This window comes from Tupaia chinensis, unplaced genomic scaffold, assembly GCF_000334495.1.
Source record: "Tupaia chinensis unplaced genomic scaffold, TupChi_1.0 Scaffold000365_1, whole genome shotgun sequence".
NCBI lineage: Eukaryota > Metazoa > Chordata > Mammalia > Scandentia > Tupaiidae > Tupaia > Tupaia belangeri.
In genome coordinates this window covers 1,072,863-1,089,219 of record NW_006159862.1, presented here as the reverse complement: position 1 = coordinate 1,089,219, position 16,357 = coordinate 1,072,863, and the positions used below count along the sequence as shown (strand labels likewise).

At 38.1% G+C, this 16,357-nt stretch overlaps 1 protein-coding gene across 1 annotated transcript in view; it reads right to left on the bottom strand.

Moving 5' to 3' along the window:
- The window catches only part of NCOR1 (nuclear receptor corepressor 1), a 184,559-nt gene that overhangs the window by 70,854 nt on the left and 97,348 nt on the right, over positions 1-16,357 (bottom strand). The window contains 4 exon segments of the mRNA XM_014589600.2: positions 1,601-1,727; positions 10,439-10,578; positions 13,493-13,555; positions 16,323-16,357. The exon segment at positions 16,323-16,357 is cut by the window's right edge and continues 37 nt beyond it. Of these exon segments, the coding sequence (XP_014445086.1) occupies positions 1,601-1,727; positions 10,439-10,578; positions 13,493-13,555; positions 16,323-16,357 (365 nt within the window).

Below are 16,357 nucleotides of genomic sequence, written 5' to 3'. Positions count from 1 at the left end.
ATGCTATGAAAATACTGATATATCATTTCCTTAACGAAGGAATTCCTACAGAGTAAAGTGACTAAAGTAAAAATTACGTATTTGGGATAGCAGAAGTCATAACCAAATTTAAGATTCTGAGATACCTTCACTGTCTTCTGGATTTTCTTCTTCATTTGAGGCTTCAATATCTTCATCCTCCTGAGCAGAAACAGTGGAAGCGACACTTTCACATTGAGACACATCTCGCTCTTCACGAGGTTTTCGTGAAGTCTAGAAACGTAAAAAAAATATATATATTTATATATATATTTATGATTTAAGTAACTGAAAGCAAAAATCTCAAACCTTTTCATTTCTGATATAATGTGAAATGCTGACAGATACACATACACTAGACAAGGTTAGGTGTTTGACAAGGGGGAACTTCACAAAGTTTGTAGAAAACAGAAATACATGTTTATTTTGGTGCAAATTTTTTTTTAATTTATGCATGCGTTTTCATAATACTCATCTCCCAAGAACTTTTGAAGACCCCTTCAAAGTTCTGGTGAAAGTACAGGCAAATATCTCTGGGTACAGTACACTGGCCTTTTGTGCACACAAATCACTTTCATCAAGCTGATGAAAAGTTACATGAGGACCATTATGAGAACTTACTCACTAGTATACATGTACAAAGAGCTACAATTCACAAAACCTCCTGCTCTTATTTCACTCCATATAATGCATCTTTTGAATGAAAATATCATACAAGTATTTTCTAACAAAAGTAGCAAAAAAAAAAATTCACAGAAACTTTAATAGCAATGTAAATTTAAATAAATTAGGTACCATTATTTTTCTTTAGCAAAAACTCAAGAAATACTAATTTTTTCAGGAAGTTGTCACTGATTTAAATGATAAAGGAATTTCATTTCTTAAGTTTCTTGTGATGGTATCTATTTTTTTCTTTTTGGCCATAGGGCAAGTGTGCTTGTTGGAGAGACAGAGAGAGGCAGAGAGGGAAAGTAAGAAATCAACCCCTCAGAGAGGATAGCCACACCGCAATTCCTTCTCTTCCATTCTCCTTTTGGGATTTTGGGCATGCATACATATGTACCAGGCATTTTTTTCTATCAGAGTTGGCCATGTGGGATCCAGCACCTTAACTGTCATGCCACCTGCTGACTTGGGCTGATATTTTTTTCTATGAGGGCTTCTAGGGCCATTAATTCTGTTTACATGAAAACCTAGAGATTGTATACATTAATCTGTGCAAAAATATGAAATAAACCAAACTCAAGAAAACAAAAAAAGAGAAATATTAACATGATGTCAATTGGACAAATAAATGTGGCACTGATGCAGATGCACAGACATCTTATTGTTGCTGGTAGTTAATGTCTGAAGCACTGCCATTTTCAAGACTTTCTGGTTGTGGCACCTGAACCATCTTAGGTGGTTGAGTAACTATTGTCAAATAAAATAAATGCATTATTCCAAGTTTAAGGTTTATGCTATGAAAATACTGATATATCATTTCCTTAACGAAGGAATTCCTACAGAGTAAAGTGACTAAAGTAAAAATTACGTATTTGGGATAGCAGAAGTCATAACCAAATTTAAGATTCTGAGATACCTTCACTGTCTTCTGGATTTTCTTCTTCATTTGAGGCTTCAATATCTTCATCCTCCTGAGCAGAAACAGTGGAAGCGACACTTTCACATTGAGACACATCTCGCTCTTCACGAGGTTTTCGTGAAGTCTAGAAACGTAAAAAAAATATATATATTTATATATATATTGTTGATTTAAGTAACTGAAAGCAAAAATCTCAAACCTTTTCATTTCTGATATAATGTGAAATGCTGACAGATACACATACACTAGACAAGGTTAGGTGTTTGACAAGGGGGAACTTCACAAAGTTTGTAGAAAACAGAAATACATGTTTATTTTGGTGCAAATTTTTTTTTAATTTATGCATGCGTTTTCATAATACTCATCTCCCAAGAACTTTTGAAGACCCCTTCAAAGTTCTGGTGAAAGTACAGGCAAATATCTCTGGGTACAGTACACTGGCCTTTTGTGCACACAAATCACTTTCATCAAGCTGATGAAAAGTTACATGAGGACCATTATGAGAACTTACTCACTAGTATACATGTACAAAGAGCTACAATTCACAAAACCTCCTGCTCTTATTTCACTCCATATAATGCATCTTTTGAATGAAAATATCATACAAGTATTTTCTAACAAAAGTAGCACATACATTGAAAGGTGGAAGACAGAAAATTGTATCTTAAAAAACAACTGCTGGGGCTGGCAGGTGGCATGGTGGTTAAGGCGCTGGACTCCCACATGGTTTACCACAGTTTGAGTCCCAGACCTGGCAGCTTGCTTTCTCTCTCTCTAGTCAGATTATAAATAAATAATAAAATTATTCTTTAAAAAATAAACAAACAAACAAAAAAAAACCCATAAGACAACTGCTCACAATTCCAACAGCTACAGGTAGTAAGTACACTAACTTTCAATCTTTTAGATGTATATAAATCTTCACATATACATGTAAATACAACCAGGACAGCCTCATGTAGTTACATGAGGAGACTTCTAAAAGTTAATAGAATAATGGAATTAAAGTATGATTTTCTTTTGGTGCAAAATAATTTTGAAACCCATTCATTATTTTTTCATAATATGCATTTTTCATAGCTTTATATATCCTTTTAAAACCTAAAAATAGGCATGAACTGAAATATCCATTATAAATTCTTCAAAAATTAATTTTATTAATAATTCCATAAAAACACTCTGTACTTTTGGGGGAGGGACAGGGAGGCAAAGCATTAATGGCACAAAGAGGTGTGGTATTATCTGTTGAAGATGTTTCGTAGTTTTATCAACAGTACTAGGGGAAATGCTCACCTGCTGAAATATCCGTTTTGTAAGACAAATAACAATGTGACTGAATGTATGGAAGAAAATGAAATGAAAAATAAATAAATGCATAAAAAATAACAATTCTATTAAAAAAAGAAAAGAAAAAAAAAACCACTCTGTACTGATTTATAGTTCCTTCCTATTTTTAGGCATGTAGGTGATTTTATATTTTTGGCATTGATTATGCTTCAATAAATTATCTTCATTAGCATGTAAGAATTATGCAATTTTATAAGCAATAACTTGTTGTTGGTGCTACCACACTGGTGTTCTTTTTACCAAAGATTCCCTTCCATTACTAGTAAGAACAAATCATTACTCTTTAAATATGCTTCCTGCTGTAAACTGTGTTTATGTAACGTTGCTCATTCTTCCACTGGGGTCGCATGTCTATAAGAGCATCATATACAAATTTAAATGTAAGACATTAGCTACTCATACTGTATTTATTGTATAACCTCGCATTGCTAAATACAGACTGAAGGCCTCCTGAGCTTGCAGACGCCCGGTTCTGGTGGCTCAGACCTGGCAGTTCTGTTTTGGGCTCCTCACAGAGTCTATACTACCTTTTATCAGCTGTCAGCCTCTCCCAGGGAGACTCCTCAGAGAGGAAAATATTTTATCCCACAACTATCAAAAATGACAGTATATCTAGTCATTACTCTTCAGTTTACATATGAGGATGATATTTAAAAATCTAACTTAAAATATTATTTAACTCAAGGGAAACAATTATTTTCCTTATCAGAGTCACAGAACTAGGTAAAATTCTGAAGGCTAAAAAATTCACTCCCAAGGTCAGCAGATGATGGAGCAGTTACGCTGCTGGACTCCCACATGGCAGACCATGATTCAAGTCCCAAACTCTATGGCTTGAAAATCAATCCTAGGTGAAGAAGGGATTGTGGCACAGTCCTGGGGGGGTGATTTCTAAACTTTCCCTCTCACTGTCTCTGTCTCTCTCTGGTGTGTGCACAAACACTCAAAGGCACAAACCTCTTGAAAAAAAAAATCCACTCCTAAATTCCTAACAAGAATGCAAGGAAAGAATGCCAGAGAGATACTGGCCACAGTTTTTAAAAGCATTCATATTGGTCCAGCCATGGTGGCACAAGGTATAGAGAACTGCTGTGTGACGCTGGAGCCATTTGGGCATGAGCTGACCTGAACATGCCTGCTGGATGGCTGTAGGCAAATGGGATTGTGTTTTTTTATTTTTACTTTTGGAGAGGTTTTCGCTATAGGGCACGTGCGCTCGCCAGACAGACAGAGAGAGACATAGAGACAGAAAGCGAGAAATCATCCCCCAGGGGGGATGGTCACGCCGCAATCCCTTCTCCTCCATTCTCCTCTCGGGATCTTGGGCATGCACACACATGCACCCGGCGTGAGTTTTAAGCCACCGGATTCAGGACGCAAACCACGGTCGACTACATGGGAGTCCAGCGACATAGCCATTATGCTAACTGCTGGTTCCTGGATTGTGGTGTTTTGAAACCTCATGTGTATGTGTGCACCGCAGGTGGGAGGCGCTATTTTCCCACCGTACACATAAAACAATCTTTAAAAGAAGAAAGAAAGCTTTCAGAAGTATCCATGAATACTATAATATTTGCAAGCATTAGATAACAACTGTTATAGCCACTTCTCACTTAACGACCTACTTGTCTGATGACCGCTCAGACTCATGCACTTAAGATGAGGTGTTCCAGCATGGGGAGTCCCCTTTCTCAGTCTGTGTGAGTCTTGGGAATGCCCTTTCTCAGACTTTGCCAAGTTTGTGTTCATGACATGAAACATTCACAATCATGTAAGACTACACATTTTGTTTATAAATTTGAACTTAGCTGTGTACCCATAGTAATATTCTGAATGAATAAAAATAATTACGCCAGATTTAAGTTACTGTGTTGTGGCATGTCTTGTCCCTTTCTGGTCTTACCTAATGAACACTTTTTGTATGGATAGAACTACATTATCCTAGTGTGGTGTCGTGTGACACCTACTAAAAAATACATGCCTTATGGTGCCATGACACACCACAAGACATCCACCTTTCAGCTCCTTATTATTGACCAGTTCATTCAATGACCTCGCCATGGTAAAGGAACTCAGTCATTAAGTGAGGCGTATCTATACGCGAATGTTTCCAGTGTCCTACCTATGTCTATCCTGTCTCTGTTTAAGGTCTGTTTCTTCCAACAGCAGGACAGACTGAGAGAATAACAAGAGACTGCACCCTCAACAGGCTCCTGATGCCAAGATCCACCCACAGCTTTAGCCTCAACCAGCTCTGGGTCATGGGTACCCATGTGCCCCCTGTACCAGGGAGGTCTCCAGACACAAACCCACAGCCTTCCCACATGGGCCAGCCTCACACTGCTGTTTTATCCCTACACCACCATCGGATCCGTAGGCCAATATTAGCTCGATCTGTTTGGTGCTTTCACTAGTGACTAAAGAACAGCCTCTGGTCACTTTTGTGTAGAATTCATTCAGTACATCTCCATTTTCTTCTCTCTATATTATTTTCATAAATTTTTAATGTAATAATCCAAATCTACAGAAATGTAACATCCATATGCCTACCACTGAAATTTGACCAATGTTAGACATTTTGACATGTTTTCTTGAGTTTTTTAAAGACAAAACATTCAAGATAAACAGTTGGAGCCTGCTATTAAGTATCATCTTAATTATATTTTTAAATGATTAAAACTAGAAGGTGTAAGATGTTAGTGATAGTTAATTTTATATGTGAACTAAGCCAGGTCACAATGCCTAGATATTTAACCAAACACTATCCTGGAAGATCCTGTGGTGTTGTTTAGACGAAAGTAACATCTTCATCAGCCTGCCAGCCTACCCCATGAGATTTGGGGCTCACCAGTGCTCTACAATCACATGGGTCAATTCCATACCTACATTCCCTCTGCCCTCATTCATGCTGTGTATACAGAGACACATCCCATTGGCTTTGTTTCCCTGAAGAATCCTGACTAACATAACATTTATCTTTTTTAAAAAATATTTTTATTTATTATTTGTTATTATTATTTCTTAATTTGAGGAGAGAAGGGGAGGGAGAGAAAGTGAGAAAGCAAGCCATCAGTTCCAAGACTTGAACCATGGTTGGCCATGTGGGAGTCCAACACCTTAACCACTATGCCACCTGTTGGCCCCACATTTATCTTTTCAACAGTATCTGAAGCATTCTTTTTTATCCTGACGTTTTTGCCATTGGGTGTGTATATTCGCTGGAAAGAGGGGGCGGGGAGAGAAATCAATCCCCCAGGGAGAATGGCCACACTATAATCTTTTCTCCTCCATTCCCCTCTCAGGATTTTGGGCATACAAGCACTTATGCCCAGCATGATTTTCAAGCTGCTGGGTCCAAGACTATTACTGTGGTCAACCATGTAGGAAACCAATGCCTTAACCACCATGCCACCTGCTGGCCCCTGATTCATTCTTTACTTGACTTTCTCCCAAAACATTCTGGATGGAATCTTAAGAAATCAAGTCTTTAATCTTGTCAGTAGATTTTTCTTGTTCTATATTCTTTTTTTTTTTTTTAAAGATGGATTTTTTGCTATAGGGTGCATGCACTTGCCAGAGAAAAAGAGAGAGAGAGAGACAGAAAGCGGGAAATCGGTCCCCAAGGAGGATGGCCATGCCATAATTCCTTCTCCTCTATTCTCCTCTCGGGATTTTGGACATGCATACACACATGCCCGGCATGAGTTTTAAGCCTCCAAGTCCAGGACTCAAACTGTAGTTGACTGCATGCCAGGCCAGCGATGTAACCATTAGGCCATCTGCTGGTCCCTCTTGTTCTTTGGTCTATCCTTTATGTGTTGGGTGCTATCTCACATTTTTAACTCTAAACTTCTTATTTTTAGCCTAAAAGTTCCTATGTATATACTTCTAAAAAAATCAAAGTTATTCTTTGTATAATCTTATTTATAAGTTCAAATCTTTTTTTTTAACTTTTTTTTGAGAGGTTTTTGCCATAGGGCATGTGCGCTCACCAGACAGACAGAGAAAGACATAGAGATAGAAAGTGAGAAATCACCCCCCAAGGGGGATGGCCACGCCACAATCCCTTCTCCTCCATTCTCCTCTCGGGGGCTTGGACACGCACGCACACACGCCCAGCGTGAGTTTAAGCCACCGGGTCCGGGACGCGAACCACGGTTGACTACATGGGAGTCCAACAACATAGCCATTCCGTTAACTGTTGGTCCCAAGTTCAAATCTTAATACGCGTAAGTATTTTCATTACCCATTCTATTACTCTTCAATAATTCTCAAAATTCTTTGTCTAAGGATGCAACAAAGTATTAGCAAGCCCCAAAACTACAAGTTAAAAGTAAAAATCTCGTATTAGCTCATTTAAAATAACAATGACAATTAGCCCAACTCGGTGGTACACCCCTCTGCAACACTGGAACAATAAAAAAAAATTAAGTTTGGTTCCCAGGTTAAGCTACCACATGCCAGGCACCTGCATGTGCAGGCCCATGATTCCAGCTTGGAGATCACAATATGAGGCTCTATTAAGGGTGCTTGTCTTTCTTTCTTCTCTCTCTCTCAAAAAAGAAATAAACCTAAAGAAAAATGGCAATAAATCTATTACATGGTGATATTGATAACATACTTTTTAAAACTTTATTATTATCATTTTAGTATTTCCAAAGAGAGACATAGAGAGAGGGAAAATGAGAAAGCAAGCCTCTGGGTCTGGGACTTGAACCATAGCCGACCATGCGGGAGTCCAGCACCCTTAATCACCACACCACCTGCCAGCTGCACATCAGTAACATATTTTAATTAAAAAAAAAAAAGTTTCCAAAACAAAAAGTAATTTAGAAAAACTTTTGCATTGTTTCACATTTTTGAAAATCTGTTTTAGTTTCTGGCTTAATAGAAAGCAGTACAATTCTCAAATGGCCTTCTATATATAATCTAATCATCTCATCTGTGGATTCAGTGTTGCTTTGGTTGAAGTGCGTTTAAAAAAAAAAAAAAAAAGAGGACCTCACAGAGACGAGTAGTTGGGAAAAAGGGAAGAATATTTTAATACAGTTTTCAGATAGTTGAGGATACTATTCGATATTGTACCAAAACTGAGCAAGTGGTCATGTCTTAAAGATTGGATATAATGTGAAATTTAAAACCATATCAGAGAACTTTTTGTACTCTACTGTATTAAAATCTACTCATTTATCTTGTACTTTAGCATATTAAAACATACTTTTTAAAAATATTTTATCAGTGCATGACACTCATTATGACATCATGAACCAGTATCATAGAAAATACTAAGTTAAGCAGATTTTTCAAATTTGGATATATTTCATTGTACAACATCAAAATATACTTGCTATTAACACCACTGACTTCATCACAAAAGTCTGTAATGGGAAAATGGTGAGGAATACACATTTCCTAAAACTCTTTCCTACTTGAACTTCACATTTAAAGATAGGGACAAATACTATCAGTTGTTTTCTTTGAAAAACAGGTTTACTCATTTATTTTCAAGAAAATGTCTGTCACTAAAAAACGAGTTTGTCATTCTTTCAATTAAAAATTATATTCCTGGAAAGACCCATACTACAGCAGTTCAATGCTGTGCAGAGTGAACAAAATCTCATGGGGCTTGATCGAGGTTTGAATCCTGGCCCTGGTGGCTTCAAAGACTTGCCAGGTACATGAGTGTGAGCAAGCCCAGGATCCCGACAGGATGGACAAATTGAGGAAAAAGGACTGTGGTATGAACAGGCCCCACTTTGGGGTATTCTCTCTCTGGCATTCACGAAAGTCCTCTGACAATAAAATTAAATAAAATTAAATTCAATTAGATACTCCATGGACTAAGGGAGGCCAGTTCAGCTTAGAACTCAGTCAGAACATGCTTTTCCTTAGAGAACCACTTTGGTACAGAGCAGAGGAGCTTTGTACATACTTCCAATTTCAACACACAAAAGTATAAAAAGACATGCACCTAAGTGTTGAGAGTTAATAAAATTAATTTTTACTACTTCGTCAATAGCATTATTTTAAAATATTTTTACAGTATTTTTAATACTATAGCATGCGTGCATGTGAGAGAGCACCTCCCCACACAACACGCACATACAAGGTACAGTCTCACCACAATCCCCAAGCCCCTTATCCTTCATTTCTCCATCCCATCAGGATCGTGGCCACATGTACAAGTGCCTTGTGTGTTTTTCAAGCCACTTGGACTGGGATTCAAACTGCAGCTGGCCATGTGGGGTCCAGCTCACTCTGCAGAGTGTTTAACCACTACACTATGAGCTGACCCCATTAATAGCATCCTTTTTTATGGAAAAAAAAAAAAAAAAGACAGAGGGCATTTGTGCTTTCCAGAAAGATACAAAGACAGAGGGAGAAAAAGACAGAGAGTAAGTGAGCAAGTGTGCATCCCTCCAATGGAGTGCAGCTATGTCACAACCCCTTCTCCATTTCTCCATCCTTTTGGGATCTGGGGCACATACACACCCCTGATGTGTTTTTCAAGCTGCTGGGGCTGGGTTTGAAATCATGGTTGGCAATGTGGGATCTGGCTCCTTTTAACACTAGGCTACACAGCCAGCCCCCATCAATAACATTCTTAGTAAAACTGGCATAAAAACAAAAAAAACTTCATGACCAGCTTCAGAGGCAGGAGGGTAACAACACTGAGATGCTGAGGCCACGAGAGGAGGTCCTAGCTCTGTGTCCAGAAGTCTCCCTGTGTACACTGGACTGACTGAGGATATGGGTAGGACTGCAGTGTAGGGAAGTGAAAGAAATTAAGAAATTAAACAGTTGGGAGCTGATAAGTGGCATGGTGGTTGAGTCACTCACTCCCAACTGACTAACTCTGGCTTGAGTCCTGGACCTGGTGGCTTGCTTTCTCACTTTCCTGAGGATATGGGTAGGACTGCAGTGTAGATTCCACTGGGGATGCTTCTTCCACTACTTTTATGGAAGAGGTGAATTAAAAATCCCTGCCAAACTCCATGCTAAGGAACCAGCAGTTTTACCCACACTTGCTTTGACACCATCAATGCAAATGTCCACAAATTGAGGGGAAAAAATCAAATAATATTTCAATATTTTTTGAAAATACTTTTGACCTCATTAAACCCTCAAAATGTTCTATGGACTTTGAGAACCACTACACTGTGACTTCCTTATTAAGAAATCTTGAATAATTTCATACTCCCTATATTGTAATATTTATTCCATGGACTCTTTCTCCCTGAAAAAACTGTTCTTTTTAATATACCAAATAAACTCATTCAACATGACCAACGGAATTCCCACTTTACCTCGATTCAAATTCCAAAATGTTTATATATTTCAAATGGAGACTTCAGCATATCTTTTACAGGTAAATGAGATAAATAAAAATACTAGACTCAAGGAAGTTGCAGAACAAGTCTGTGAAGCTCAAAGAAAACCTTAAGTAAACAAAATAATCAGTAGAAGATTCACCATTGAGATACTCACTTTCTGCTTATGCTGCTGCAAGAGGTTGTCAAGGTTGTGTCGCCTTTTATAGTTAAAATAGAAGTTCTTACACTGAGCTTCACTTTTAGTTCCCACCATTTTGGCAATTGCTGCCCAGTTTCGACCATGTTCTACTAGCCCTGTATTTTAAAAACAGAACATACATTAATTCAATGTCACCTAAAGCAAAAGAAATAATGAAAAGCTTAAATCTTAGTATTCACAATCATTAACACTAAATGTGCTTTCAATTACTATTACACCTTAAAACTTATCAAAATACTGACACGAAACTCTTTATTAGAGTTCTATATTCCATCACATACTCCCCCTCCCCCAAATTTGAAACATTACTCATTAATGGAAAGGCTAAACCTTATCCCTGCTATGATCTCCCAGTAAGGCTAGGATAATGCTGGACCTACAGTAAGAGCTCCAATCCTTGCAAACTAAATAATTAGGTACATCTAAATATTTGGAGAGGGTATATCAATATTAAATTAATAAGATAATAAGATATAATTAATATACATAATTAACGCAAAGTAAAGATATAAGACTCTACTTATGATTGGCCTTTCTCCTCAGTCAATAAACAACCAGGCAACACCTTCAAAGAAATTAAACAGCTGGGGCCAGTAAGTGGCATGGTGGTTGAGTCACTTACTCCCAAATGACTTACTCTGGCTTGAGTCCTGGACCTGGTGGCTTGCTTTCTCACTTTCCTTTCTCTCTCTCTCTCATCAAACTAAAATTAATTAATCTTTTAAAAAATAATTTAGACAGTTAAAAAAAAATTATGTTGTGGGGTCAGCAGATGGTGTAGTGGTTACATCGCTGGACTCTCATGTGGCTGACCACAGTTCAAGTCAAATCACACCAGTGTGTGTACATACGTGCTCAAGATCACAGGAGAAAAATGGAATGCTATGTGGCCACCCCCCTCAGGGGATGATTTCTCACTTTCACTCTCACTGTCTCTGTCTTGGTCTCTCTCTAACAAGTACACACATCCTAGAGTAAAAACATCTAAAAAAAATCTGTTGTAATACAATGAACCTCAGAAATCTATCCATGTTAACACTTCTCTAAATAATACATACATGTGCATACACATACTTGCAATAAATATGAGTATCTAAATGATATGGGGAATCAATGGGTGATGTGGTGGTTAAAACAGATGACTGCATGGTTCAAGTCATGGACTCAGCAACTTGAAAAACATGCCAGGCATGTGTGTGTGCATGCCAATAACTCTAGGAGGAGAATGGAGAAAAGATTGTGGTTCGACCAGCCTCTCTGGGGGTGCTTTCTCACTTTTTCTGTCTCTCTCTAGCCAATGCCATATAGCTAAACTTTAAAAATAAATAAATAGGGGTCAGCAGATGGCGTAGTGGCTATGTCACTGGACTCCCATGTAGTTGACCACGGTTCGAGTCCTGGACCCAGTGGCTTAAACTCACGGTGGGTGCATGTGCGTGCGTGCCTAAGATCCTGAGAGAATAATGGAGAAGGGATTGCGGCATGGCCATCTCCCATGGGGGGTGACTTCTCGCTTTCTGTCTCTGTCTCTCTCTGTCTTTCTGGCGAATGCACAAGCCCTATAGCAAAAACCTCTTAAATAAATAAATAAGCAAGCATACATATAGAGAGCTACATAGAGACATACATTAGATACAGGCATACTCAAGAAGGAATTTCTATTAAAATTTTCAAGGTTGACATCAGTAGCTCCCTCAATAATGAAAATTGGAGTATGCGTTCACATCTTGCCTGATACATGAATATGAGGAGAAAAGAGCAGTGATTAAACAGTCACATGCAGGACTATTAGCCTGGAAAAATCACTCTGCAGTACAGCTAGTATCTACTAGCTTAACTACCACATTTTCATGGTCATATGAGAATAAAATGAATCTTTTTAAAAGTTATACAAATTAAGCATGTGCTGACCACAGTAAATATACTTCAAATAAAAATATTTTAAAGTCAAAATAATTTAAACCCCTTTATCTTTGGTAAACGTGGCTTATGTATAATTCTAAAATGATGTCAATCATCTGCTAAATAGAAAATAGACCAGAAATGTATCATTAAAAGGTTAATCTATTTATAATAATTTCTCTTTTGATTATATGGCAAATATTCAACCACCAGAAGTTAGCTAATCTGTCTCAAATTAATAAGCAATTATTTAACCTATTAGAAATTTTAATTCAATTTCAAAATACACTACATTAAAAATCACAAGGTCCATAAAGTTCCAGAGTAAGATGAAGGTCATATAGTTACATTAGTGGGAAAGAAAGAATTCAAACCTTCATCTGCCTGGCTACAAAGTTCACACTTTCTCCTGTGAACTGAAGTGTAATTTCTTAGTGGTTTTTAATCAAATGACTTAATAAATGCAAAATATGAAAGTATGTGGTGTACCATTTTATTAAATGTCACTTTTGATTAATAGAAATAAGAGAGTTTATATCAAAATTCTTTCTAAAACACTTTCAATAGGATATAATCAAGACTATTCTGGAAAAGCAAAAATAGTCTACTTGCTTGCTTGCTAATAAAAATGACGTTCAAAATAAAACTGTAGAGAGAATTTGAAATCCTTCAAAAATGAGCATCTTAAACAAGGTACATGGGGGCACTTTACCGTACTATACCATCAAAAAGAACTTTTAAATTTACTTTTAAAATCTATTAATCTTGGGACCAGTAGTTAGCACAATGGCTATGTCGCTGGACTCCCATGTAGTCAACCACGGTTCGAGTCTTGGACCCAGTGGCTTAAACTCACGCTGGGCACGTGTGCGTGCGTGCCCAAGATCTCGACAGGAGAATGGAGGAGAAGGGACTGCAGCGTGGCCATCCCCCTGGGGGGTGATTTCTTGCTTTCTGTCTGTCTCTGTCTTTCTGGTGAGTGCATGCGCCCTATAGCAAAAACTTGTCAAAAAAAAAAAAAATCTATTAAACTTTTAGGAAGAACTTTTTTCCTGAAACAAAAAAGAAAAAAAAAAAAGAAAAGAAAACTCTGAGAAACCAGTTTACCTTTTTTAGCAACTTCCATTTCTTCTTCTGTCCATCGAGAGGTCTCCACAGGCTCTGTAGAAACTGAAATAGAGAGAGAGAATACAATCAGGCAGAGAAAAGCCAAGTTAAATCCTTCATTCAGACCACCCACATAAGAACTTGCATTTGCTTTCAAACTTCATGTCATAAAATCAGCGCTGCTCAACCACTGATGGTATACTCATTATTAGCATAACTGTCATATAACTCAGGAGAGACTGGTTCCAGAACCCACCTTGGAAACCAAAATCCACAGATGTTCAAGTCTCTTAAATACAAAATGGCACAGAATTTGCGAATAATCCATGCACATCCTACTGTATGCTTTAAATTACCTCTAAATTACTTACAAGTAATCTTAGCATTAAGATATAAGTGAAGGGGCCAGCAGGTGGTGTGGTGGTTAAGGGCACTGGATTCCCCCATGGCTAACCAGAGTTCAAATCTAGGACCTGGTGGCTTGCTTTCTCACTTTCCTTCTCTCTCTCACTCTCTTTCACTCTGTCCCTCTCTGGTCAAATAAAAATAAATAAATAAATAAATAAATAAAGTTAAAATGTGTTGTTCTTTAAAAAAAAAAAAAAGATGTAAGTGAAAAGGAAAGTAGATAAATTCCTTCAGCATTTCTCTGTAAGGGAGCCACTTCCTCCCCATTTGATAATAATTGGTGTGGCCTGGCTGCATTCAAATGGGATACAGAACCCACAGGTGAGGGTGACAGTCTGTAATCTATAACTTACTTATCTGGTATAAAGCCTGCTTAAATCATCTGGTAAAACACACTACATAAATAGGACAGGATCAGCCTCTCCCTCAGCAAACTAAAAGGAAAACTCGAATATGTCACAGTGTTAAAATCTTTCTCAATGTTCTTAAATGTTCCATAATGTCTGTATGTCTGAACATCTTTAGTTTGTTTTTTTTTTAAATTATCTTCTTTACTCATGATAGAGTGATGCAAATATTTGTATGAGAGAGAGAAAGATGAGTACCATCCACAGGGTCTGATCACACCACAGTCCCCTTCCTCCAATCCTCCAGGCCATCACATCCTGGACACTCAGGCACATGCCTGGCATGTTTCAGGTGGACCAGGCCAAGAATGTGAACTGCAGTTGCCACATGGGATTTGGTGTCTCTTGAGTGGTGCATTAATACAGGCCCCAGAGCCAGCCCTAGCTTATTTAAAAAAAAAAAAAAAAAAAAAAAAAATTCACACCTTACCCAGATCCTTTCTATTTAGGAGATGTCTAGCAATCCTCTCTACCTTTTCTGTAGTGCCCCTCCCCCCCCCCAAAAAAAAAGAACACAAAAAACCCTCCTCCTTCCCAGGCACAATTCCCTTCTTCTTCTCTAAACTTCCATCTTGTCTTGACTCCTAGAGACCCTTTTGTTCCTCCCTAGTGTTGAGCATCTGGCAGGCACAGATGGATCATAAACCCAACACTTTCGCTTTTACTTTAGAAGGAAGACTGAAAATATTCACCTTGAAATGAGCTCTGCAATAGTCTCTTTCTCTTCATTAAAAGTACCACCATACACCCTGTCACTTGAATCATTAACAGACTCCCCAGACTAATTTTTTTTGTTTGTTTTTTTGAGATTTTGCCATAGTGCACACATGTTGACCAATGAGAGACAGAGACAAAGGGGATGGCCACGCCACAATCCTTTCTCTTCCATTATTCTCTCAGGATTTTGGGCATGCACACATAAGCACCTGGTGTTTTTCAAATCACTGGGTCTGGGACTTGAACCACCGAGTGGCCATGTGGGATCCAGCTGCTTTAATCCCCATACCACCTGCTGGTACTCCTCAGACTAATTCTGAATCCTCTCTCTCATCTAGCACTCACAGTCAATGATGTGTGTCAACTCTCATCTTCTGAATCGAATCCTTCCTTGTGTGGATCATGCCATATGTAACAATGTCCTTCTAGCTGGTCCCTCTGCCTCCAGCCCTAACCTGTTTTACTGACTGTCACAACTGCCACCAGTTACCTGTCTAACACACAATCTAATCACATCACTATACTACTTCAAAATCTGGTCAAACCCTTGCTATATAAGCAAACCAGGCCCACTGTGCTCTAGCCCCAGTCTATCTTCATTCTACCGTCTAGTAAGTTCCCCTGTATCATTCTTGCCATTCCTAGAACTTGCATTTGCTTTCATACTTCACGTCATAAAATCGGTGCTGCTAAACCATTGATGGTGTACTCATTATTAGCATTAACTGTCATATAACTCAGGAGAGTCATATGAGTTATATGACATATAACTTAGTAAGAGAGAGAAAGCTGCTTCAGGTCTTAGACTCAGTGTGGCCTTATCTAAGAATTTATTCCTTTGAAAAATAATTTAACGGGAAGATAACACTATGTGAGTAAAGTTTTTTTTTTTCATTATAGTGCTATTTACATTGATTTACACAGAGGGAAGGGGACCCTAATCATTCAGTAACAGGGGAATGAAAGAAATCATGCCTTAGGAAAACAAGTTCAATACTGTATTGAAAAACATTAAAATGAAAATTACTTAGAAATTATAAAACCATCAGAAAACAAAGTGGCATGAACACTAAATAAAACAGAAAAGAGACAGCTGTATTAGAGTGGCATAACTGTGACTGATACTCTTTTACAGAAGGCTGGTATTAAAGTTTAGAACATTGGAAGAACAGATTTTAGAATTATATGTAGGTTGCCAATATCAGAGGTCCCTCCTGCCCAACCACAGTCCTACATGTAATATTTGGAAGAATCCCAAACACAATTATGGCCTGTCCACACCCATCCCTCCTACTCACTGGGTTCTGGTGGCGGCGGCAGAGGCGGTGGGGGC